General features: G+C 37.4%; 1 protein-coding gene across 1 annotated transcript in view; it reads left to right on the forward strand.

Moving 5' to 3' along the window:
- ADGRV1 (adhesion G protein-coupled receptor V1) overlaps nt 1-25,665 on the forward strand; it is a 223,856-nt gene that overhangs the window by 165,487 nt on the left and 32,704 nt on the right. The window contains exons 84-85 of the mRNA XM_066182497.1: nt 15,966-16,082; nt 23,429-23,607. Of these exons, the coding sequence (XP_066038594.1) occupies nt 15,966-16,082; nt 23,429-23,607 (296 nt within the window). The remainder of the gene's footprint in view (nt 1-15,965; nt 16,083-23,428; nt 23,608-25,665) is intronic.

The following is a 25,665-nucleotide window of genomic DNA, read 5'->3' on the forward strand; positions in this document are numbered from 1 at the left end:
GGCTTACAGTATATTTTGAGAAGATGATAGGAAAAGAAAGAGAGAGAGAGAGAGAAAAAAGGAGAGAGAAATGTGGATAGGCACCACCTGAGGATCCGGTGTAGTGTCAGCTGCTTTTAAATCCAGGGCAGTGGAACACCCCAGTTTAGCACATGTGTTGCTATTCTTTTATCTTCTCCTGTTCTGGTACTCTCTTCCAGGCATACATCTGCACTTTAATGTTTCCAGCAGGGCCACTGGTCGACGTGCACCATTTTTGACTGGAACAGAGATGGATTAAGGGCACCAGGAGGCCAGGGCAAGCAGTGGCCATCCCAACAACAACGAGCTCACCCTTGTCCTCCCCAAATTCCTGCCTGGTTCTTTTGAACAAGTCCACTGGTCTCCTAAAAATTCCCATTCGGGTGGCCATGCAATGGGAAAAATGAAGCATACGAACCTAATCTTACCCAGGAACATTTTATTCGTCAGGCCTTGGAAAGCAAGAGTATGCCTGTGAAGTCCTTTCTTGGCTGAGATAAGTAGACACTTGCCATGCTTCAAACTGGACTCAGGGCAGCTCTGTTTAGTTGCAGTTAAGAGTAGCTTTGTGTTCAAACTAATGTGGGACTTGGCCTCTCAAGACTTATTTTCTCAAATATTACACAGTGTTAGCCCCACTGTGCAACTTTTGATCTGGATGAAGTCACATCTGTGTAGAAGATACAAATTAAAACTGACCTTACACAGCATTGGCTATGGCCATGCATGTCAGAAATTCTCTCCTCACTGTGCCACAGGGCCTGTGGACATGCATTTGGGCTGTTTGCAAACATGGGCTGGAGTTGGGTGGCATAATGGGGAGGTGCAGGGGGCAAGAGTGTTGGAAGATGCCTCCACAAATGAGATTAACTGAGTAGCTAAGGAAATTGTTTTCTTTGAAATGACAAAATTCAGTTTTGTTATGGTGTTAAAAAGCAAGTAGCATGTTATCAATGCAAGTTTGGAGCTCAAAAGATATTTCAGTGATAGTATTTGACTGCATGAATATGTAAAGAAGAAACAGAAAACCAAAACATGATGATGAGGTCATTTCAGTTAATAAATGAATAAGCTGCTTTATGTACATTTGACCTTCTGGTGTTGATTAATTTAACACGTGTGAGGGGTCTGAGGAGAGCAGTTGCTATTCTTAGTATAGTCAAGCATAAGAAATCATTTGAAACACTTGGTCACAGCAAAAACATCCCTGTTTCTATAGGGACAATAAAAATGTTGAAACTAAGTGCAGGAACGAACTCTATAAGGAGACAGGTTTGAGATGTGTGAGTGTTTAAAACAAATATTTTCTATGTTTGACTGGTGTTGCAATAAAAGATAAGGATAATAATGTGTTCCTAGAAAAAGAGTGGTTGAAGAAAAAGTGCTTTTGTCCCTGTCTTGAAAGTAAGTGTGGTTAATTGTGTTAGATATATCAGTTAAGCAGAGAGGGTGTTTGCTTTGTTACATGTGCTCCCATATACAAAGCTGTTCTGCTTAGCCTGTTTTCATTGTATATGTAATCTAAGTATGCACTTTGCAAAGCTGGTTTTCAGAACTCTGTGTCCTGTCAACTTGTTCCTGCCTGCAGAATTGCCACACGTGCATGAAAAGTATTCATCATTTTGGGCCTGCTGAACTTTAACAGCTCTTAATTTTACAGCAACTGACCTGCAGAGGAGCTGCAGTCATCTGAGAAAAAGAAAGTAAACTGGGCTAGGCAGCTATCAGCTTACAAATAACTCTTTTTAAAGAATGTAGATCTGAAGTTCTTTGATTCTGTCATATCAAGTAAAAAGTAGTCTTTGTGCAATGAGTGGCAATAGCATATCCAGTATCTAAAACAATCCCAAAAAAAATTATTAAGCCATGGGTATTTATCCTTCTCATGCTGAATGCTGTATGTGAGTTAAGATTTGAGAGGAATTTTTCAATGCACACTCGTGTACAGCATGCATTCTTTGAAGTTACAGAAGATTTTCTATTCTTGCAGCATTTTTCGGCACTCAGCTAGTGGTGCATAGAGTGGTCTGGATACCAGTTTAACTATAATGAAAAATACAGTACAATCATTACATATGACCATCTTTCCTCACTGTTGTAAAATGTACAGTAGAAGGCATCATTCTTGAACTGAGAGTACGGTCTTAATTACCTTAGTGTCCTAATCACCTGTTAAATATTTAATTGTCTAAAAGCAATTTTTGTGCAAGAGGCTTGGTTAGAAAATAATTTGAAATGTTTTGAGTTTCAATTTTTGGTTTCAGTTTTTCACAATAAAACAGCAAGTGATTCAGAAACTGCTGCCCTGTTAGGAATAATATTGATAGGAATAGGCACATCCACTGGGTCAATGTGTGGCTCAGAGGCTGGTGCAATTGGAAAAAATTTGGGCTTTTTTATCATGGGATGTTCTATTCAACACCTGGTCTACTGACACATGATGGGATACAAGTTTATCAGAGGGAAGAAAGAGCTCTAGCACAGCAGGTAGCAGAGCTCATTAGCAGAGCTTTAAACTAGCCAGGAAAGGGAAAATGTCAGGCTTAAGGGTGATGAACAATGGGATCCCTCAATCTGCTCTAGGAGGTGTTGGCTACAATATACCACACCTGAAATGTTTCTACACTAATGCACAGAGCATGAGGAACACGCAAGTGGAGCTCAAGGCTTTCGCTGTATCCCAGAGATTTGACATCACTGGCGTAAGTGAAACCTGTTGGAATGAGTCCTGTGACTGGAGTGCCCTGTTGGACGGTTCCAGGCTCTGCAGGAGGGATAGGCGCGGCAGAAGAGACTGGGGGAGGGTGGTGCTGCATGGAATAAAGGGGTTAGAATGTATGGAGCTCACAGCTGGCAGTGCAGTTAAGAGCCTCTGGGTAGAACCAAGGGGCAAACAAATAAAGTGAGAGGCTACTATTGACCTCCTCGCCAGGATGATGCAACCCTGGATGTATGGACAGACTGGGGAATGAGATGCTGGAAGGCAGTGCTGTGGAAAGGGTCCTGGGGGTCCTGGTGAATGACAAGTTGAATATGAGTCAGCAGAGCCCAAACACTGGAAATACCCTTTCCAAGACTGCACCTGACAGGCGTGTCCATGTGGCTTAAAGAGCAAAAGGACAAGATGGTGTCAAGATCCCTCCCAGGAAGGCAGGAGCTTGCAGAGCAGTTCCAGCAGCAGACCCTCATCCAGGGTCAGCACCCTTCTCAGCAGGGTACAGCAGGGTGGGCACATCAGGCAAAGCAGTGGGTTTGACCCATTTAGTGCTTTCTCTCCCCTTCTGAGCCCTGCTGACAAGCCACCGGCAACCCAGACTACTATCTGCAAACCCACTTACTTAAAAAAAGAAGATAGTGTGATAACGTGTTCTGTATTCTCATTATATATATGAGAAATTATTATAAAAATATATATATATTCTATGGTGTTCATTAAAAGTTCTAGTCCCTAAATACCAAAATATTGCAGCAGACACTAATTTTTCAGACCAATTTTATAGGCATGTGCTCTTATTCCAGAATAAACGCTAGTGTTTTTTAAATAACTTATTGTGTGAAGACAATTGGAAAAACAATAATTTTAGCAATAACTGATTTTCCCTGCAGTTCATTTTCACATGTTGGCAGAACCACAGGGCACAAGCTCTAGCTAGATAAGGAAACTTCTGTGTTTGTGTTTGTTCAGGGGTAGAGACTGAATCACTTTTTTGAAGTCCATGGCAGGAAGATTCACCTTCTGAATTCTGTAAATACTTGAACCATTTCTGGAATTTGTTTTTACAATAATGTTTGTGTTCTAAAAGTTCTACTTAATACCTAATCCATGCTATTGCTTTGGGGTAGACACAGTTCTAGGATCCTTATCTTTTTGGTATACTTAGTGCATTTGTCTTTGTTTGTCTATTTTTATCTAAGTCAATACTCAGAGCACTAGTGACCCAGTTCCTTCCCCCGTTTGTTTAGAGATGAGATGAGTCTGTAAAGAACAGATAAACTATGTCTACTAAGATATTATTTAATGCTATTTAATCTACCTACATTAGCTGGCATGGTCCCAGTGATTTTATTATACACATCTGAAAAGCCTTGTCTTCAAGTGGCATCACCTTAAATCTTTACTGCTTGTTAAAGCCCATGCAATTACTAAGTGGCATTGATTATTATGAGTTAAAAATTCAATCTTTCCACTAGCACAACAAAATCTAAAGGGTTTATTTTTCTTTTTCTGTTAGGTAGGTAAACCTGCTGCTGCTCTGCAAATATAAAGCCTTTTGCACAGAGAAAACAGCAGATAAAGTTTCCTTTATAATTAAAAAAAATAAATTATAGTGATAATAGGATTCACAGAATCACAGAATCAGTTAGCTTGGAAAACAATCCTGAGATTATCAAGTCCAAGCTTTGACCAAAAACCACTGTGTCAGCTAGATCATGGCACTAAGTGCTACATTCAATCTTTTCTCTAACACCTCCATAGATGGTGAGTCAGCCACCTGCCTGGAAAGTCCATTCCAAAATCTGATCACCCTTTCTGTGGAAAAGTTCCTCCTACTGTCCAACCTGAACATTTTCTGCTGTAGTTTGAGACTGTGTCCTCTCATCTTGTGACTAGTTGTCTGGGAGAACATTTCTTTGACAACATAGGGTAAAAATACTAATACAACTAGATAACTTACATATTAGGCCATGTTGAAGAAATCTTTGTTTGTAAGTAAATTTTAAGTAAATGTGTTAGTGTTTTAAAAGCTCTGGCAAAACCCAAATTCCTTCAATTAAATATCCTTTCCTCTCATACCAGACTTAATATTAGAATTGGTCTTTCAACCAATGGATGAAGACAGATCCCATAGTCTTGTAAAGATCTCTCTCTATATATGTAAACCTCTGGGGTTTTTTTGTTTTTGGTTTTGGTTTTGGTTTGGTTTGGGTTTTTTTGAGACTGTAGACAGCATGTAATCTACCAACAGAGGTAATTCTGGGAATAATAATCATTTACTATCACCAGCCTTCTGTTAGGGGTTGCATTTTTAGTATACCTGCTTTTTGATCTGTGTATGCAGCCACTGATTCTTTAAACATGTCTCAGATTACCTTAAATTAGGAGTTTTTTGCTTAACCTATTGTATTTTAACTGAAAAAGAAAAGCTCCTCAAGATGATTTCAGAGCTGTGTAGGGGGCCTAATATTTAGGCAGAGGTTTGCTACTGAAGCATTTTGAAACCAGAAGACACTCCTTGTCTGGAATTACATCTTGATTATTTCTTTTTTAAGAAGATAAATAAATAGTTAAAGAATTATAAAATGTTTTGAGTTAGAAGAAACTTAAGGTTTGTTTATTTTCAGCACCACTGCTGTGAGCAGAGACAGCCTCCACTAGAGCAGATTGCATCCCTTTCCTTCGGCATGTGACTACAACACACAGCTTATCCTTCACAACTGACTAGCCTTGTGGAGGAACATGAGATTCCATTTCTACCATGCCTAAAACACTACCCATGGCTGCAGTCTGATTGAATCCTTACCCCAGTTTATGGTGAGTCTGCCCTACCCTGTGCTGTGACTCCTGCAGGGGGAAGTCTGCAGGCAACCAGGTGGAGTCTTGCACATTACTCCAGCCAGCATCTGGGTTCTGTGGAATAATTTTTTTTATTTTTCATCTTCAGGTTATTGTTAGACTACAAAATATAAGAACAGTTTTGATTGGAAAGGACCTACAATAATCATTGAGTCCCATGGCCTGATCACTTCAAGGATGAGTAATAGTTCAAGCATTTTTTTAAGGGTGTTGTCCAAATGCCTCTTAAACACTGACAGACTTGGGGCATTGACCATGGTACATGGAGCACTGACCATTCTGAACTATTTACATGAAGGATCAGAGGTCATCAGATGTGTTTCCCTTGAAGTAATTTTACTTGCCCAACATCACATGTTGTTGGACCTGGATAGAGTCCTAAATTCAGTTTAGAGTTCATAAATGGTCATGTCATCAAATTCGTGTGTACTTGTTGCCAGAATCATGTACCTGAACTTCAAGAAAAACTCTGTCCTGAAAGAAATGTAGGAAGTGAGAAGCCATGTTATTGAAAGCTTTTCCTCATAGACCCCAGAAGTGAAAATAGATCCAAACCTGAGAAACCTCTAGAGTAAATTAATATGTCATGGCAGATCTGCTCAGGGTCTTATCTGAGCTTCTAGAGAGAAAATGATATGACACACATATTACTGTAGAAAATCAAAGTCTGTCAGAGGAGCTTGTTTTGGACCTGCCAAATCAGCACATTCAGAGCAGAGCCCTGAGCTCTGTGTGAGTACTTGAACCTGGAAAAGACTGTAGATAAATTTTTGATAGTTTCACAAAGATTTTTTACAAAGATGCTTCTCTTTGCATCATTACAATAAATCTGTTGTGATATTTTGAATCTTGCAGCAGGAGGATTTCTGGCTCTTGTTCTGTCATGAGTAACAAAAGCAACATGTATCTTTGTTTCAGATCTAAAAGAAGGTGATGACAAAAACTCTTTATAGGGTACTATGCCAGATACATTTTTTCTGAATCTGGGTGTAAAACTAAATGGGTTAGGACCTTCTAAGATGTTAGACTGTTAGTCCTTATTTTTCCTCAACATATTCTTTGTAAGGTACAGTACGATTGAGGCAGAAGACAAACTGTGTTAGACAACATTGTGGAGTTGGGTGCTTGTGTCAGGCTTGTTTTTAGGAGGGTGTGAGCTACCCCAGTCTTTCCTCAACAGCTAACTTCAACTGTATAGCCAGCTGTGTGCTGCTGTGCTCTGCATCATGGTGCCTCACACCCTCCTAATTCTATCCCGCACCCTCAGATTGCTACCTCCTTGCTCAGAGAAGCAAAAAAGGGTCACTGAGCCTAAAAATGGGAAGCAAAGAGGGCAGGGATTGAACCCAGCATGAAACCAACTACATTCCTGCTCACCTGGGGTAAAGGAATGAGTAACATATGGTTACTGATGTCTAATCACTACTGAAAATGGCTGCCAGTTCTGCTGCTGCTTAATAAAGTGTGAACATTTTTACAAAAGCACTGTGGGTCACTGTTGTAAATATAATTTCAGCATTTCAAGGTATTTCATTTCTGTTTGGCTCTTCTTAAAATATCAGTTTACAATGATAAAGAATAAACAATCTAAGCAAATAAATTGTAAACATAAAATAGCTCTAAAATACAAAATGCACACAAATTATTGAGTAACACTATGATGCTGCTGTTCAAAAGGTACTTATTTTTTAATATGTATGTTCACTGACTTAACTGAAGACACAAATAAAGCTTAACCTGCATATATAGGGGTTTTTGTGGTGTCAATTACAAAGCACTCCTCTCAAATAAACCTCTTAATGTCCAGTGAAGTCATTTAGCATTCACATAAATTCACAAAGGAACTTTACCTGCTTATTTTAGTGATATTAATACAGACTAAATATGAAATAAAAAGCCAGTTGTTGAACTTCTCATCCAGTCAGATATTTTTGAATCTTCTAACTTATATAACATTTTTCCTCTGTGCTCTGATACATACTGTATGTTCTATTGTTACTTTTTCCAGAAGAGTGACTAAGAATATTTGCTGGTGGCCATGAATCTCTCCAGGTTTTTTTGTGCATCCTTTGTTGGTATTGTTGTCCTGGTATTTAATATCAGAACACAAAACACCAGAACACTTGTCTCACATCTGTGCTGTCCTGTCTTACAGAGTAGCAACAAGAAGTATGATTCATGTGCACTATTATTAATCAGCGTCCCTGTGTTAAGGGAGAGCCCCTTTTTTACCCATATAAGTAAATTCAAAGCATAAGAGAGCAGTTCAGTGAGGACATGAGAGTTTAAATGTGCTTATTTTCCTATGTTATTGTTCATTGCAATTAAGTACAACAAAAGGAACAGCACTTTCAATTATGGTTTTGATACTGTTCCTCTGTTGAGATTGGGTTGGTATAATCATAGATAACATGCCATTGGGCTCTTTGTTTTCTCTTTTTTATATATATATATAGCTGCATGTAAACCATCTCTGTAAGGCAGACAGTCTCTATGTAGACAATTTAATAAAGTTCATAAAAGACAAAAAATTGTTTAATGTGAAAAGAAATTAGATGACCACTGTTAGGATCCATTTCAGTAAGACCTACAGGAACACATTTCTGTCTAGAAGAAGAGAAGGTCTAAAGCTTTGTGATCTCATACTGTGAAATAGCATTTTACATAAATTGCAAAAATGTGGCATAAGAATACTGACACGTTCCCCACAGGCACACTCCAAAGTGTTTTAAAAGAGTTGCCCACTTGCTCTGTGGGTTTCTCCAGGTGGGAAGAATCTTCTTCTCAGCTGCAGGAGACAGAGTGCTTCCTGCTGAAATTGGCAAGTGAAACTGTTGTGAGCAGATTTGTCAGACCTTAACCCTCTGCCCTCTTCCAGGGCTAAATACTTGTTGTTCAGCTGCTTGATGCTTTTGTTTTTGCTGGGGTTGGCTTCTCCACAGCTCCTCCCCTAAAGCATTGAAGCGGATCTTTTTTCTTGACCCATCACAACATCCTGCCTTTTCATCACTTCTTGCAATTGGGAAAGATTATTGCTCTCAGATTTATTCTCCACTTGTGAAAACATTTTTCAATTCTTAAAATGATAAATAATGTTTTACTGCTTTATTATTTTATTTTTATCTTTTATTTTACTTACTGCCTCAGGGTTTTAACACGTCCAGTATCAGTGCTGAAACTTTCTGTTTTACAACTTATTTCCTGTTTAACAACTTGTATAGCTAATATTGCATCAGATAGACTTAGTTCTTTGTAAACTTTAATTTTCAGTATTCACTGCATTGTCAGGCTGAAAAATTGGGACAGAACATTAAGATAGACTGGTTTGAGTTGACTGGAACATGACTAATGAGTAACCTATGGTTTTGAACAGACAAACCTTCTGGTCCTCCTCACTGGGTGTTGCTCATTCTGTGAATGCAAATATGTGATGTGGTTTGCCAGAAAATGCAACGAAAAAAGTTTTGTTTATATTTTCTTTTCTCTTTTCTTTTCTTTTCTTTTCTTTTCTTTTCTTTTCTTTTCTTTTCTTTTCACTTTTCGGAATATTCTTTCTTTCGTTACAGTGCTTCTAATTCATCATTGCACTTCTTTGAATGGTTCTGAAGTGTTGTTGCGTAAACCACTAAAATCAGTACTTTCCAAACAAGTTCAAACTAGTTTTCAGTCAACCTTACTGTTTGCATTTCCAGCCCATAATTCAACAGCTCATCTATTAATATCTTACCAGAGAAAGAGTCAAAGGCTTCACTAAAGTCCAGGTAGACAATATATGCTGCTCTCTCTTTATCCACCAGGCCAGTGACTTCATCACAGAAGTTTATCAAGTTGCTCAAGCATGACTTTCCCTCACTGAAACCATGCTGGCTATTCCTGGTGATTGCTCATCTTTAATGTGCCTGCAAATTGTTTGCAGGATTAGCTGCTCCGTCACATTCCCAAGGGTGAAGGTGAGGCTGACCAACTGGTAGTTGCCCAGATTCTCCTCCTTGCACTTCTTGACCTTTGCTTTCCTCCAGTCTTTGGGCACTTCCTGGTCACCTGGTTGTTGAAATGTTATCACAAGTGGTCTTGCAATGACAACAACCAGCTCACTCAACACTCACGTGTGCAGCCCATCAGATGCCATTGTCCCATGTGCTAAATTATTCCCAGTCCTGACCCTCTTCCACCAAGGGTGTATCTTCCTTGTTCCAACGTTATCCCCTAGTTTCTGGATCGCAGCATCCCTGAAGGCTGGTCTTAACTAGAAAAATCTGGGGCAAAAAACACATTTAGTACTTCCACATTTGTTGCAATGTAAAGATAAGATTTGTTTCCTTGTGTCATGTTCTGTATCTTTATTTTAAAGTCTAACATATGGTAGCATTTCAGCACTAACTGTGACAAACTGGACTTACTACTGCTCTTATTTATTTTTCATACATAATTTCTATTTCAGTTTTCAGACAACTTACTTCTCTTTTCTTTTTTTTTTTACCTGATTGGTATGGATTTTCTTCCATCTTCTGGTCTTTCCTTTTTCTCTTTTGTACAATATTAAAAAAGGCAACTAAGACTCATTGTTTTCGCTGTAAATTTTTGTTATGGGGCTAGGTTAAGGTCTTCTAATTCTGAACTTAGAGTTTAATAAATTCTTCAATCATTAGAAAGCTCATTGATTTGCTCACATCATCGTCAGTGTATAAACTTTGTATATTTGGTTTGGTTGACAATGGTGTCGTCTTGTGTGGAATTTTTGTTAAGGTAGGTTGGTTGGTTGGTTCCTTGGTTGGTTGGTTAGTGAGAGAAAGGTTTTTTTATATAAATGAAGGAAGGATAATGTAACATTTCTGGTAAAAATTTGCAGTGAGGAAGGAAAAGTAAATATATTAGATGCGACACCAAACAGAAAAAAGTTCAATCTTCACTTTGTCAGAGAAGATAGTGATATTAAAGGTCACCACTGAGATAAAGTCAAGATGGTGTAGAGTCAGTAGCATGGAGTGAAGTTTATGGCGACCAAGAGAGTAGGAACATTCAAAGGATTGGTGCAGGATAGAAACAGAAAAGCTCCCAATCCTAACTTTGTCAAGACTTGTAGAATACCTTGCAGGTTTCACAGCAAATGCTTTTAAAAAATCCTTCATTTCTGAGTACCAGTATGTGACTGGAAAATAATATATTAAGAATGCTATTTAGTTAAAAAAATTAATATTGGCAACTGGAGGCCCATTTATGCAATACCAGAAGCATCTAAGAGTTTAAAAAAAATTCTGTCAAAAGTCAGTAGTGAATAATGAAGGAGAGAATAGAAGTCACATGTGGTTATACTTAGATCATACCAAACTAATCTGATAATTTTCTTTGATGAGATAAATACAGTAAAGTACATAATGTGTCACATAATTAGTAAAATAATAATGGAGGGAGATTAGTCCAAGAACTCATATTTGAGAAGATACAGACTAAAGGGAAAAGACAACTGTGAGAGAGTAACAAAGAGAGGTATAGTACTGATCCTAAAGCCCTGGTTTGTGGGACAGAAAATAACATGCCGAGGCAAAATGCACCAATGGCAGAAAGTAGAGAAGCACTGATGCTAAGGTGTAGTGGGGTAGCATGTAGAAAGATGTGAATAGCTTTGAAGACTGAAGTGTGAAATACAGGAATATTTTCTAGAGCAACTTGAATAGTCATAACTTGTAGGCTAACAGCAAGAAGTAGTTGATTAAAAGTAAGGAAAGCTGTGTGTACCAGATGATCACTGAGGTATTACCATGTATCAGCCTAAAAGGCCAACTGTATTCTGGGCTGCATCCAAAGCAGTGTCTCCAGCAGATTGAGGGAGAGGATTTGACCCCTCCACTCCACTCTCATGAGACCCCACCTAGAGTCATGTCTGAGGTCTCCAGCCCAGAAGAGGCATGGACCTGTTGGAGCAAGTCCACCAAGATGATTAAAGGGATGGAACACCTTTCTTATGAGAAAAAAGCTAGGATAGTTGGAATTTCCCAGTCTGGAGAACATAAGGCTTTGGGGTGACCTAATTGCGGCCATTCAGTGCCTGAAGGGAGCCTACAAGAAAGATGGAGAGAAACAGTTTACAAGAGTATGTAGTGACAGAGCAAGAGGAAAGGAGTAAAACTGACAGTAAGTTTAGATTTGATATTAGGAAAATACTCTTTATTGTGAGGGTGGTGAGGAACTGGCACAGATTGCCCAGAAAAGCTATAGCTTCCCCCTTCCTGGAAGTGTTCAAGGCCAGACTGGATGAGGTTTAAAGCAACCTGGTGTAATGGAAGGTGTCTCTGCCCATGGCAGGAATTTTTGAACTAGATGATGTTTACGGTCCCTTCCAAACAATTCTGTAAATCTATGACTGTGATCAGAAGGTTTTGCATAGTATATAGGGAAGTAAGAAAACTGCTGGATGAGAATCTTGTGAAACCTCTGCAGCTTTTCACCATCCAAGCCTGACTAAGTGTTTTTGTGAAGGATAGAATCAATGTGTCACCAGTATAGAGAAGGACAATGAAATTGGTGCCTAAGATGCAAAGACATTTTATACAAGGACAAGTTTTCACATATGTGAGCATACATTTCAGTATGTAGGGTTACTGTGAGAAACAAGGTAAATTGATCAAGGCAGATGCTGTATTCATGGAGCTAAACTGCTTTTGCTGTCCTGATCAGCTTAGGCATCTCTGCAGAGTACTGTGTTATGCAGTGGCTCAATTAAACCCGGAAAATGGAGCCTAAGGGAGAGAACTACTGCTTTCCGTATATTCATCACATTACAAACCCCAAGAAGGAGGAAATCCTGTGTAACCTGAGAGACTTACAACAGAAATAAAAACAGATATAAACTGAAATGGAAAATTGCAGGCTGGAAACTAGGAGCAGATCTCAGCTAGTAGAGGAGAGATGTACAGATACAACCTACCACATGGAAACAGCAGTACAGAAATACTCATCATACTGGAACACACAATTTTGTAAATCATCTCATGTTATTCATTTTTAGTTTGGTGTTGATGACTTAGATGGAATATCCTGGTAATAATTTCCTTGAAGTAATTGTTAGATAATTGTTTTAAAGTGTCCTTTTGATTAATGGAGTAAATGACTATCAGATGGGGAAGGACCCTGTCAAAGAACTTTTTGCTGTTATACAGAAGTGCATTTATTTATCATATTTGATTTTTTAACTTTGTTCTTTTTTCACTTTGTCAAGGGGAGCCTTTTGAATGATATACTAGCACCAAAATTTTCAGTGTGGTATGGAACCATCACATGAAATTAATAAAAGTATGAACCTGTTCCTTGAGCGATTTAAGGGATTATCAGTTAAATCATTTTGGGTCAAGGCTGATCAAGGCTGACAAGTATGAGGAATAAGCATGATGCTATCATCTCAGCATAGCACTGTCAGTATAAAATATTGAAAAGGGCTATTTAAACCATAAGTTCTCTGTAAAAAAGAGCTCTGGACAACTGGTATTATAATGAGCATGTATTTTAAAGATCCAGGAGGGAACAACTTGTTCCAATAGATGGCACATATTTTTGTTTTTAAAGTAAAAGGTTCCTTGTTGCAAGAAGTTGCACCCTACAGTTAATAACTAAGTGAGACACAGAAGACATGAGGCAATTACTGTAAGGAACACTTTATTGGGAAGGTATATTTGTTGGTTTGCAGGGTTTTTTGTGTTATAAATCAACTTTCATTTGTATCTTTTGACGAAGATGCAAGATAACAAGTCTGAAAATTTTATATTTTACCTTCTTTTTTTGTCTTTTTTCTTTTTTTTTTTTTCTTTTCTTTTTTTCTTTTTTTTCCCCTAAAATACTCAAGGCCCACTAATAACAGTGAATTCTTAGCAGAGGGATTACTCCTGCCACACTGCAGTCTTGTTCCTTTAAGAAAAGTCAGTTTCTATCAAAGATATGCATTTTTAGCTTGTATTTGGAGTCTTTACATTGTTTTCTTTGGAAATCTGTTGATACAGTGATATACTCCTCTTTTTTAATATGCAAAACCTTATTTTTCTTGAAGCACAGGAGAGTGTTAAATTATAGTTTCTTGGTTATAAATGCAAAATGCTTTCAAGCCAACATTCAGTCCAGAAGGGGTTAAAAGCATATTTCTGGGACTCCATCAGTCTGCTTTTGTGTTCGTGTCTCCTATTTGTCTCTGTCTCTAGCCTAGCAGTCTGTCCTTGACATATACACATGGCTTCAGAGAACAAAAGATGGTAAAGCCTTTCCCTGCAGATGCTTGTTGTCAGTAGAAGTATTTGCTCTAGTCTTAGAGGTGTCGTTACTGGTAGTGTTTGAGAGAGCTGCTGCTATGGGTTTGTTACCACAAACACTTCTTGTTTATCCCTCATGGATGGCGGCTATTGCAGACATATTTCAGTTGTGTTTAACCCATTGCAGGTGATGGGGTTTCTTTCAGCAGTGTCAGAATTTGGCAAAGACCAGTCTTTATTAAGCTGTGTGTTAACCCCTTAACTGAATGGTTATGTGGCCATGATTAGATGCCACTTCCCAGCAGAAGCTGATAAATGCCACATAAAATACTTAAAGTGTGTTATTTCCCTTTAGATATCAAAATGCATTTCATAGTTTTTTTTAGTCCACTTGTTGCCCAGTTGCTCATTATTGTTCTTCCATTTCATGGTGAGGTAACATTATCCTGTCTTTATAAGGGTACTTCTATGATAAAGTGACTGTATAAGGGTTACCCAGTACCATGTTATAAAACAAAATACCCAGTATTTTGTTGCAAATACAATGTCCACATTTATCCCACTTAATTAACTTCCTTAGCTATCCCATCTCCTGATTTTATGTACATAAAATCGGTCTTCACAGGCCATTAATTTCTGTTATTAAAAAGTCAATGGGCTGTTGGTCAAAAAAGTAGTATTTTTTGTCAGGGAAAGAAAAAATTATCCATACATTGGATGAAGAGAACCTTTCTTTACGTGAACACTTTAAGTCTTTTATGAATTTTGCTTGTAGAGCCATTTCTTCTGCAAAGAAATTTACAGAAGGGGCTTAAGTTTTCTGATTTGTGTTTTAACTTAAAATGCTATGTTGAAATTGTCTAGCTATATTTATTGCAGTCAGAGTTGGAATACCTTTGTTCCTTAGACAATTAATTGGCTACTTATCCAGCCAATGTATAATGCCTTTGATATTCAGAATATCTGTGGAAAAACCCCAGATTGTAACTGCCTTTTGAATGTGAAATCCTGGTGTGGTATTAGACAAAGGAATAGTTGCTTCCTCTCTTTTGTCCAGTATTACTATCTTAGGGGCTGTGGTATTATATTCCTACATGTCTGACAGCCTGAACTCAGTAAATGCCTCTTGAGTTAATTTGTTTACTTGATAAAATATCTGGATTTACTCAAATCCGAAGATAACATCTCTTTTAGTTTTATACAGGAAAATCTCCACCTCCAATTACAAAACCCATGTCTAATGTTGCATGGGAATAATTTTAAACAATAAATATTAGGTCTCTCTGTAGTCTCATCATATTAAGGGTGCAATGTGTTAAAGGAGAGGCCACTGCCTGAACATTCTCACACCACTTAAGGAGTTACACAAGCACTGCCCGAGACTGTCACTGCTGGGACCAGGGTCCCTTTACAGAGGGCAGCTCCAGATGGCCCATGGTTGCCTCTCCTGACTCCTTGACCATACATACCCTCCCTCTCAGGTGTGCTTCCTCATTCTTCAAGTTGGACCCAAGCATTAAAAAGCCCTAGACTTAGGATAAACATGACCTAGCAACAACAAGAACATCAGTGCAACATCAATGTTCTTTTTCATTCCAGCCAAAAATATATCTAGGTGTAAGATCACAGCTTGTCAACTAAGGCTTCAGCAAATCCTACTATTAAATAAGTAAAGCAAAGCAAGCAACATACTAAATCTGAGTAATATAACTCAATTTAGGTTAAATTAAAACTACCACTAAAAACATAGTTTATTACAAAATATTCTGGATTGGAAGGGGCTCACAAGGATCATTGAGTCCAACTCTTAAGTGAATACAGAGATTGAACCCACAACTTTGACATTATTAGCACCGTGTTCTAACCAGCTGAGCTAATCTCAGGTCATGCTAGACAACTAACATCTCTCAACAAAGAGATATGAGATGATCTGCAAAAAGTTTAAAGCTGGTTTAGGGGTTGACAGTCTTTAAGCATAACTTCTTTTGGGTGAATATTAAATGTCAAAGATATCTTTCTTGAGTCTCTGAAGTTTAGTGTATGTTATATTTCCAAACTAATTTTTCCCTTATTGTCGATATTAAATTAATGTTGTTTAATTCCAATATGCATGTATTCATTTTTTTCCCTGGCAGGTTTCATTTCTGGCCTCTGCTTACATGAGCCAGCATATCTCAGAGGAAAGCTGCTTTGCCCTTGCATCTGTTACCCATTACCTTTACATCTGCCAGTTCAGCTGGATGCTTATTCAGGTTGGTATCTTAGTCCTTTTCATCACTTCCCCAAAACACCTGTAAAAGTAACTGATAGTTAGACTGTATTTCTGTTATATTTTAGTGAATATATATACATATCTGTATATCTTTGCATAGAGAGAGATATAGAGCACTGAAACGCAGTGCTACTAGAGGGCCAAAACTTTAGATGGTTTTTATTAAACCTAGAGTGTCACAACTCCAAGGGTAGATATACAAACACTATAAAGACTTTTCCACTCATTTCCATTGCAACTATGTAAGAATGTCCTTGTTTCCCTTCATACTCAGAACTAGCAAGAATTGTCTCAGAATAAGGAAGAATTAATTTTGTTACTGTTAATTGTTTTCTGAACATCTCTTACTTGGTCTTTTGGAGCAGTCTCTTACAGGTGAAGTGTAAATGTAAACTATGCTATAATTTTTTGAGTCAGGGGCAGTTTAGTCATTAAACTTGAATAACATGACAAACATACCTTCACAAGTTTGCATTAAAATATAGAATAGATGTATTCATAATTATTGCCAGAATTTTTTATAGAATCATAGAATCATTTAGGTTGGAGAAGCCCTCTAGGATCACCAAGTCCAACAGTTAACTCAGTACTGCCATGTCCCCCCATTCTTTTCTCCAGGCTGAACAACCCCAGCTCCCTCAGCCATTCCTCATCAGATAAGTGCTCTAGACTACTCACTTCTCTGTTGCTCATTTGATAGAGATAGAACAGTAAATGGTGGAAAAAGCAGTTGAGCTAATATGAAACACCATGAACTATCAAACTAGTTATGGAAAATTACCAGTTGTAAGTTGGTCAAAATAACAAGCTGTGATGTTATTTCAAATACATTATTATGCCCTCATCTAGAAATGTATATTTAGCACCAGTATGTGAGTTAAGCGATTTGTCTGATATTTTAGAGGATTTGTCCCCAGCACATTTATTAGAGCATACAGCTTTGTGTATGCAGGTTCATATCTTACCATACAAATCCTCCAATATGCAGGCTGTCAGACCAAACCAAGAATTGAAAATTAGGCTGGATCTAAATGCAACTCTCTCTCCCAGTAACATTCATGTGATATGTGATATTTTCCTGGGATACGTTAGGCCCATGTTACTTGAGAACCCTAGTGGCCTCTCCAACAGCTCAGCTGTGCTCATTAGCCTTAGCAAGCCACTTTTAAATGGTCTCAAAACAGAAATTTGTTTGCTTGGCAAATAATGTTCTTGTAGGTTAACTACTCTAAATTATTTTGTAAACTGTAAATTATTTTCTTCATACTTGCTCATTCACTTTATTCCAAAATTGCTTCAGAGCTCTTCACCAATTGCTAATTTTGCCAAAGTAACATTTTAAAGGGTTGGGGGTTTTTTGGGGGTTTTTTGGGGGTTTTTTTTGTGTGTTTTTTTTTTTTTTTGTTTGTTTGTTTGTTTTGTTTTGTTTTGTTTTGTTTTGTTTTGTTTTGTTTTGTTTTTTACTGGGATGCCACAAGCTTTGGCAACTCAGTGTTTGATTGTATTTCAGCATCCCATTCTATGTGTTTTATATTGCATTAAATTGCAAAAATTACTTATAATAGCAAAAAAAAATTGTATAGCTATTAACAGTTGGTCATTTTTATGTCTGTAGTTGAAATCCAGAGTTATTTTTTTAAGTAGACTTTGGTCAAATCCTAAGAACTTGCATAATACATTGCATTTAGTGAAGTTTCAAGCTTGTGTTAAACATGAAGACTTCATGGAAATCTGACAGGACAAAAGTGCTTAAGAGGGAATCCGTCAGCCTGCTGATTTATGAGCTGCCAGGAGTAAAACTCAGAATGAAGATGGTTTTCCTTTTTGTAGTATAGGTCTTCAGCTGAGAATAATTCCTGAACTTGGAAAGACCCAAAAGGAAAGAAATAATCTGACATATAGATCAATCTACTCCTCACTTTGAGTTTGCTCCTCATGGCTAGGAATAGGTCTTGAATTCATATATCTCATTATGGAGTGAGTAACCTATATCAGGGCACAGGAAGGACTTCTGGGTATGTCTCTGTGCTTGAATTGGTCCCCATGACAACTCTAGAAAAGCTTATGGATCCAAGGGGAAACCAGACTGATTTGGGAAGTCTGGATGCTGTTTGAACAGCAGACTTAAAAGTCTGGGAAATTAATGATTGTATTTCTCAGTGTAGTATACTTTATACACATGACTTGATTTGAAAAACAGAATTAATAATGTATTTATATTTAAATGGGACTTATGTCTGGAAAAGAGCAAAAATACAGGAACAGATTCTGTGTCCTTTGTGCAGTCACTCTGCCCTCTGTGAGGCTGAATAGCATAGTACATATGTTTGATCACTGACTTACGTCATACAAATCTGCAAGTGACTGCTTTGATCATGGGATACAGAAATGGGTGAATGTGATCATCAAGTGCAAGCATCATGCAGGTATGTGAAACTGAAACATTCATAAAATCTAGACTATTTGAAGTGATCAAAAAGTGGTGGAGCAACATTTCCAGGCAACAAAACTGTAAGAAAACACAGATTTATCAGTACAGTCAGACATATACAGATTCATTTCTGGGGTCCAGATCAAAGATCTTCACTTTCTAGACTCTAGGATAACTTCCTTACTTTTTTTTTTTTTTAAACAATCTTTCCATCTTCTGCATAGTGCTAAATGTAGTAATTATGCCTAACATTTTTGTCTTACGTCAATGCTCTTTACAAAACAATTTGTCTACAGCTTCACGTTTTAAGTCTTGTTCTCTTTTCAGCTTGTATTTGTAGACATATTCAATGTCTGTATTTCTGCTACAAATGTAGCTACTACTCATATATTGACTGAAATGTAAGAATGAAAAGGATCTCAGAAGTCACCTGATCCATTTTCAGCATCAGGACAAAGATTACATCAAATCATCCTTTCTTGTCTGTTTGTTCCTATTCCTTTTTTATTGTAAAAATTGCTTCTTTCTTTTTACATGGAGAATTTGTAAGTCATAGAAAGTTCATAGCATTACCCAATTTTTTAAAGGATGTGGCTTTCTTAACTGCAGAAGAAAAAGAGTAAGCAAAGTGAAAATGGCTTTTTATGGGCCTGAAATATTTGTCTTATATTAAAGTCTGATATCTAGACTTGTCTTCATCCTGACAAGTGTCCCTTAGTACACCTGAACAGCATAAACCTGTATTTTCAAATGCATTTATCTTAGGAAAAACATGCTGAAAGTGTCTTTCAACATGACAAGGAAAAAAAGTTTTTTCTCTTAGTATTTTCTAATGTGTTGCAAAAAGTAAGTTGCAGAAGAAAATTAATTTTTGTCTATTCAGGTAAAAAAAAAACAACAACAATCTGTAGTTTTCAATTGCCAATTTTGACACAGAGTAAAATTATGGAAAAACATGATTTTCTGTGCTTTCTTGAGCTATTGCTAGAGTGAATTAAATCAGCAGTGAAAGTGTTCGTTCAACAAGCAAACCAGAATGAAAGTCATGAGCTTGCTATCACCCATACCTGAATCTTTCTCCTACATTGATTTAATGGAACTTTAAAATTTCTATAAATTTCTATAAATTGTGTCAGACTTGCAACATGTTTACTGATCTAAAACTAAGTTTGATGCTTTTCTTTTTATTTTAAGAATAATTAGTGGACTGCTTAACAGCTTCAAAAAAGGAATTATATGAAAGCATACAATTATTATAAAATGACCCCTCCAGCTATTTGTAAAAAGAAGAAAGAAGAAAAATAGAAGTTTTTCTACTAAATTGGAAAATACTTTATTTAAAGTATTTTGCACCTGTTGTTTTTAATCTGCAGATCTAGGGGCACTAGAATGGTTTGCCCAGAGAAGTTGTGGCTACTTCATCCCTGGAAGTGTTCAAGGGCAGTTTGGAGATGAGACTTTGAGCAACTTAGTGGTCCTCATTTAGGAATGGTATTCTCCAATTTAGTGCTCCCACTGAATCCATGCTCTTCTCTCTTGCTCCCAAGCCTCCCCCTCCCTCTTCCCTGCTTGGGCTAGAGGGGAGAATTGGAGGCTCAGAAGGCAAAGATCATGAGTTAAGAGCAATGTGCTGGAAACAGCAATGAGATAAGGAAACAAACAGTACAACTGCAATACTGACAGAGGGTACAAGAAAGAAGTGAAAGATTCACACAGAAACACCCATACTCAACTGCTCCCTTGACCACACTACAGTGACCCAGAACAAACCCCTTCTCCTCAGAAGAGTTCCTTCCCCCAGCCACCAGCAATGATGGGAGGTGATGTAGGATAACCTCTGGGTCCCTGCCATGGCTACTGCAAAAATTAATCCTGTATCTGTTCACGGGACACTGGTCCAGTGGCAAATGTCCCCTGGTGGGACAAGATGGCCCCTTCCAACACAAAAAATTTTGAAATTCTGTGATTATCCCTAAAGAAAAATGAATGAATAATCAAAAAAAAAAAAAATAACCTCAACATGTTCCAAGTTTGGGAATGTAATTTCCATTAATTGCCTAATTTTAAAAGAAAAAAAACCTTTTTTACTGAAATTCACATTGTCTCATTAGAATGCTATGTGAGGAAACAATTATTTTGCATCCTATATCAGAAAAAATCAGCACTTGCCCATTTGTTCTTCCACCTGAGGAGCTGGAAAATGGGCAGTATATTTTATTCTTCTGTTGAACTGGTAATTGTTGCAGCATGGAAACAGGCAAGGATTTGCTAAAATTAGCTCCTCTGTTTTTTAATTGATTACATTTTGAAGCATCAAAAAGAGTTGTAGATAAGAACTAGTAATTATCAAATACAAATGTGACTATGCAGAAAATGTGAATAATCCAACCTAACTTAGACCTTTACAGTAACTGTGGTGTTGAGTGTTATGCTGTGATAAATGAGGGGAGATATCTAAATATGGCTAACCAAATACAGAGCAAGGACATGAGGTATGATTTCATAGAAAGCAATATGAGTTGGTTGACTGAGAAAAATGTTCACTAGATTGTCAGAATTAGTAGAACCAACAGTCCCTGACTGTAATGACATATGTAGTTCAAGGATTTTGCTGTCTGGAAGTGCTTGCAGTGAGGCACAGCCTAGCCAGGACTACAAGGGCATGTAATTGAAGTGTGTTTATTGAAATAAAGTGACAAACAGCATTTTGAATGAGTTTTCAATCCCACATAAAAGTGACCAGAACAACCAAGTCCTTTCACAAGCTGTGGATTTTTGTCCAAATACCATTTTCATCTGTTTAATACTTTCTTCCTATGCATGTCCAGCAGTGGAATTAATAGTTTTTCCGTATTCTTTCAACCTACACAGGGTAGTTGCAATTATGTAGTGGTATTTACCTGTGATCTTTTAAGGAAAATAAAGTTTGCCTCTGTTCATATAGCACCATTCACCAAATGAAAACCAAAGAAGACATAATAGTTATTATATAATTAATATAATTATATACTCTGGACATAGCTATGAAATCTCATTCACTAAAAAAGCATTTAAAACACTTGCTAACCTTTTTTAGACAAGTTGTTAGCATGCAATATGCTTTATTACCAATGACAAAAAGTATTGCATATTCATGCTATATAAATCACAGAATAAAATCTGAAATGATTGTTAGCTAATGATACCTACATAAGGAATCCAGAAACAACTAATTGAGTATTTGAGTGGGGAAATTAGGTGTTCCTGAACAAAGGGGTGGACAAGCCCTTGGCTGAGGGAAATGTGCAAAATTTTTGTCAATAAAATGATGACATTGCATTGTCTTGTCACAGTATATGAATTTTTACTTATGCTTACAGTAGATGGCTAAAAATGAAGCATGTAAATCAACATTATTATATGAAACCCTTGTGTAGACCATGGAGAGAGATGATTATGCTTGGGTTAGGGTTAATGAGTGCCTGAAGGTGCCTGTCCTGTCTCTCTTGACTAACACGACATGGTTAAAGGCACAAGCTCGAATTAGATACCTTATATGCAGAAAAAGACAATCCCTTATTCACCCATATAAAAGGCCAGAAGTTATAATATAGCATGAGGACCTGTAGGCGGTATAACATTTTTGAAGTGGAGAAAGTGAAGAAAAAATTTTTTAAAAAAATTTTTATTATGGATTGCTTAGGTGTTTATTAGACAGTAGTGTGTAGATGTGCATTAAAAAATGCTCACACGTGACAGTGTTTCTAATATGAACATCTTTAGGAAATTCAAATATCCAAGCAATATGCTAAGTATTCTGTTTTACTTGAAGGGTTTCCTTACTCATACTACCAGTTCTTTCAAGGGGTTTCAGCTATTCCACTATTTTGATTCATATATGGCTTTAAACCAAATTATGCTGTTTGTTGGTGAGTTGATCATAAGAAAAGACTGTTTTAGAGATGCCTGTGAATTTACATTCATTTATTTGCAGTTTTTTCTCAAACTCTTATGCATATATTACACAGTATGTAACACATTGAAGTTTTAGAGGTACTTTGAGACTGTGCAACACCTTACCTCCAACATCTAGGGTGGGTTGCCCAGGACTGTGGTCAGTTTGATTTTGACTGTCTAAGGACACACTCCACAACCTCTCTGGGCATTTTGGCCCAGTGTTAGACCTCCCCCACAGTAAGAAAGTTTTTTCTTGTATGCAGATGGATCTTCATGTATGTTAATTTGGGTCCATTGCCTCTTGGCCCACCACTGGGCATCACTGAGGAGAGCCTGTCTCCCTCTTCCTCACTGCCTCCTATCAGATGTTTATATATATGGATATAATCCCCCTGAGCATCAGCTCTCTCAGCCTCCCCTCATGGGAGAAGTTTTCCATCCCTCCATCATCTTTGTGAATCATTGCTGGACTTGCTTCATATCTGTCTTGTACTGCTGAGCCCAGAACAGGATCACAGAATCACTGGAGGATTTTAGTGTGTTACCTACAGGATACATACAGCGGAACAAGAACATAAAAAATATTAAATACACATCAGATTTAGAAATACTATATGCCAGTCTGCTATGTGAAGGTATGAATCTCTAGAGAAAAAAGTGACTTTAGCACCAAAAAGCCATTTTTACATCGCAAAAATAGTGTTCTCTACTAAACAGTGTGTCTCTTCCTCTATGTTAGTCTAATTCAAAATAGTTATATAAATAAGCATATTGCTTTTATAATGTCTTTTCATTACTTAAGGAAAAAGTGAGGACAAAGTGTTTTTGTTGAATGGTGTTTATACATACACATGTACTGGGGCAGAAATACGCTCCTTTGTGACTTTCAGAGTGATTTGGGTTTTGGCACAGTTTATCACCAGCAAGTCTACTGATTGTTTTTATGCATTATTCTTCAGGCTGTTAATTTCTGGTATGTCCTTGTGATGAACGATGAACACACGGAGAGGCGCTATCTGCTTTACTTCCTTTTGAGTTGGGGGCTTCCAGCTTTTGTTGTTATCCTTCTTCTAATTATCCTGAGAGGAATCTACCATCACAGCACAGCACAGATTTATGGCCTTGTCTACAGTGATTTGTAAGTGTTTTTTTAAAAAGCATGAACTAGGCTTGTATTCTATTTTGGTTTGTGTTTGATTTTCTTCCATGTAGAGAAGGGGGTATGTCCGCAGTCAAGTGAAAAAATGGACAGATGATTCCTCATTTGGTGGAGATGAGGCAAATGTGTCACCCATATGCAGTACAGCACTTTCTGTGCAGTTGGACTTTGCTCCAGTTTCTCCTGGCAGAGCTGGCTCAAGCATGTCTGCCTAGTGACTAAATTTGAGGGTTTTTTCTGAGAACGTGCAATTCCGGGCTAAAGGACAGAAATGCACTTTTTCTCATTGCAGAATGAGGAGAAGTGCATGGTTTTCTTCCATTTAATCTCTGTGAAAAAAAGCCTCAACACCAAATCAAGCCTTGACCTCCCCATCTCTTATGTTATTAAATATATTCTTTGCTAAAAAGTATTATTATATTGTTATGTCAGATACTTTTATTTATTTTTATTTTTCTCTTGTAATAATGAATATGTTATATTCCAAATTTCTCCAGATTTGAGAATTGCTGTATTGTTGACAATTATCACAGCCCTTTCAAAGCCATATATAAGCATAGAAAACTGTCTTTATTAAAACAGTATATCTTAAAAGAACCAGATGCATTAATGTGGAGATACATAGATAAATATTTTTGCTCTTTCCTACCTTTTTTTTTTTTCCCCCTCTGGCTCCTTTTCTGGCAAACTTTATCTGTGATTATAGCTCTTCTAGGATATGAGGATAATATACTTATTGATTTTGTATTGCATGCTTCATATGCAGAAAAGACCAAACACACATCTTCTTTTTAAAACAAAATTCTTTTTATGAAGACATCATATGAGGTTGCTTTCAGGGTAGACCCACAGCAGGATATTCATCTGTCTTTAATAAAAGAGGAAGACAGTGTGCAACATTCCATTATAAGAGAATATAATTTAGGGTTGTGGGGTTTTTTCACACAAAATGAATTCCTGTGAGAAGTAAATACTTGAATTTAATACTAATGTTTAAGTATATGCAAGTATATACACACATACACATGGACTTATAAATATTATTTGTATATAAATATCTGTGTGTGAATCTGTACTGTGCATGGTAAGCAGGGATGCCTGATTTTGACATAAATAAGTTACACTGGGTACCACAACTTCTGTGACCAGGTTGGCTGAAGTTTAGTCCCACATTCATAGACACCAGCTCAACTCAGAAATATAACTGAGGTCCTCAACAACAGACCATTGCTGATGTTCATGTGATATCAGGGAATGTTCCACAGCTGTATACCATGCCATACACATCAACATTTCTTCACAGAACATGTCTTTTTCTTCATGGTAAAATGTGCTGTCTCAGTTTAGACAGACAGGTATCTGCCAGGGAGGGTTGGAGTCTCTTTTAAAATGTAAGCCCTTCCTCTCTTTTTCCAAATTATCATAAATTTGCAATTAAAAGGCTGTCAGGCAAAGATTTTGGGAATAGGTATAGCAGTTCTTTACTAGGGATATAAAAATACAGATGTTGTAGTACAGAAGAATAAGCAGACAAATAAACAAACAAGAAATCCTAGAAAACTCTGACAGAGTCAGAAATACAATCTGACACCCTGTTGGTCAGGGTGTTGGAAGCAGTCCAAAGTAAGCCCTCCTGGAGTGGCAGATGTGGTTCTGTTGGAGTAGAGATGGTCCCGTTGAAGAGAAAGGGTCCAGTAATGGTGAGATGGGTCCGGTCTTCTTCCAGGGATCTGGTGGAAAAACTGGATACCTAGTGGGACTGTGGGTCTTTTTTATCTAGGTTAAGATGGTTTGGCTCCTCCTCCCTGTGTGGAGCAGCTTACAATAGTACAGTGTAATGTGTCATGTCATTGGTGAGCTCTTAATGGTCCATTCGCAGAAGACATTCCCATGGAAGTAGTGAAACAATGAAGAGAGATAAGTAGCACTCCACTATCTGATAAGTGACACTGACCCATTTGGGCAAAGATAAGCAATTCTGCTCCACCCAGATGGAATAGAATAATATGCTCTTTACAAAACCCATGACATGTGCAT

This window comes from Chamaea fasciata, unplaced genomic scaffold (genome assembly GCF_029207755.1).
Source record: "Chamaea fasciata isolate MVZ Bird 193981 ecotype frontalis unplaced genomic scaffold, bChaFas1.0.hap1 SCAF_4, whole genome shotgun sequence".
NCBI lineage: Eukaryota > Metazoa > Chordata > Aves > Passeriformes > Sylviidae > Chamaea > Chamaea fasciata.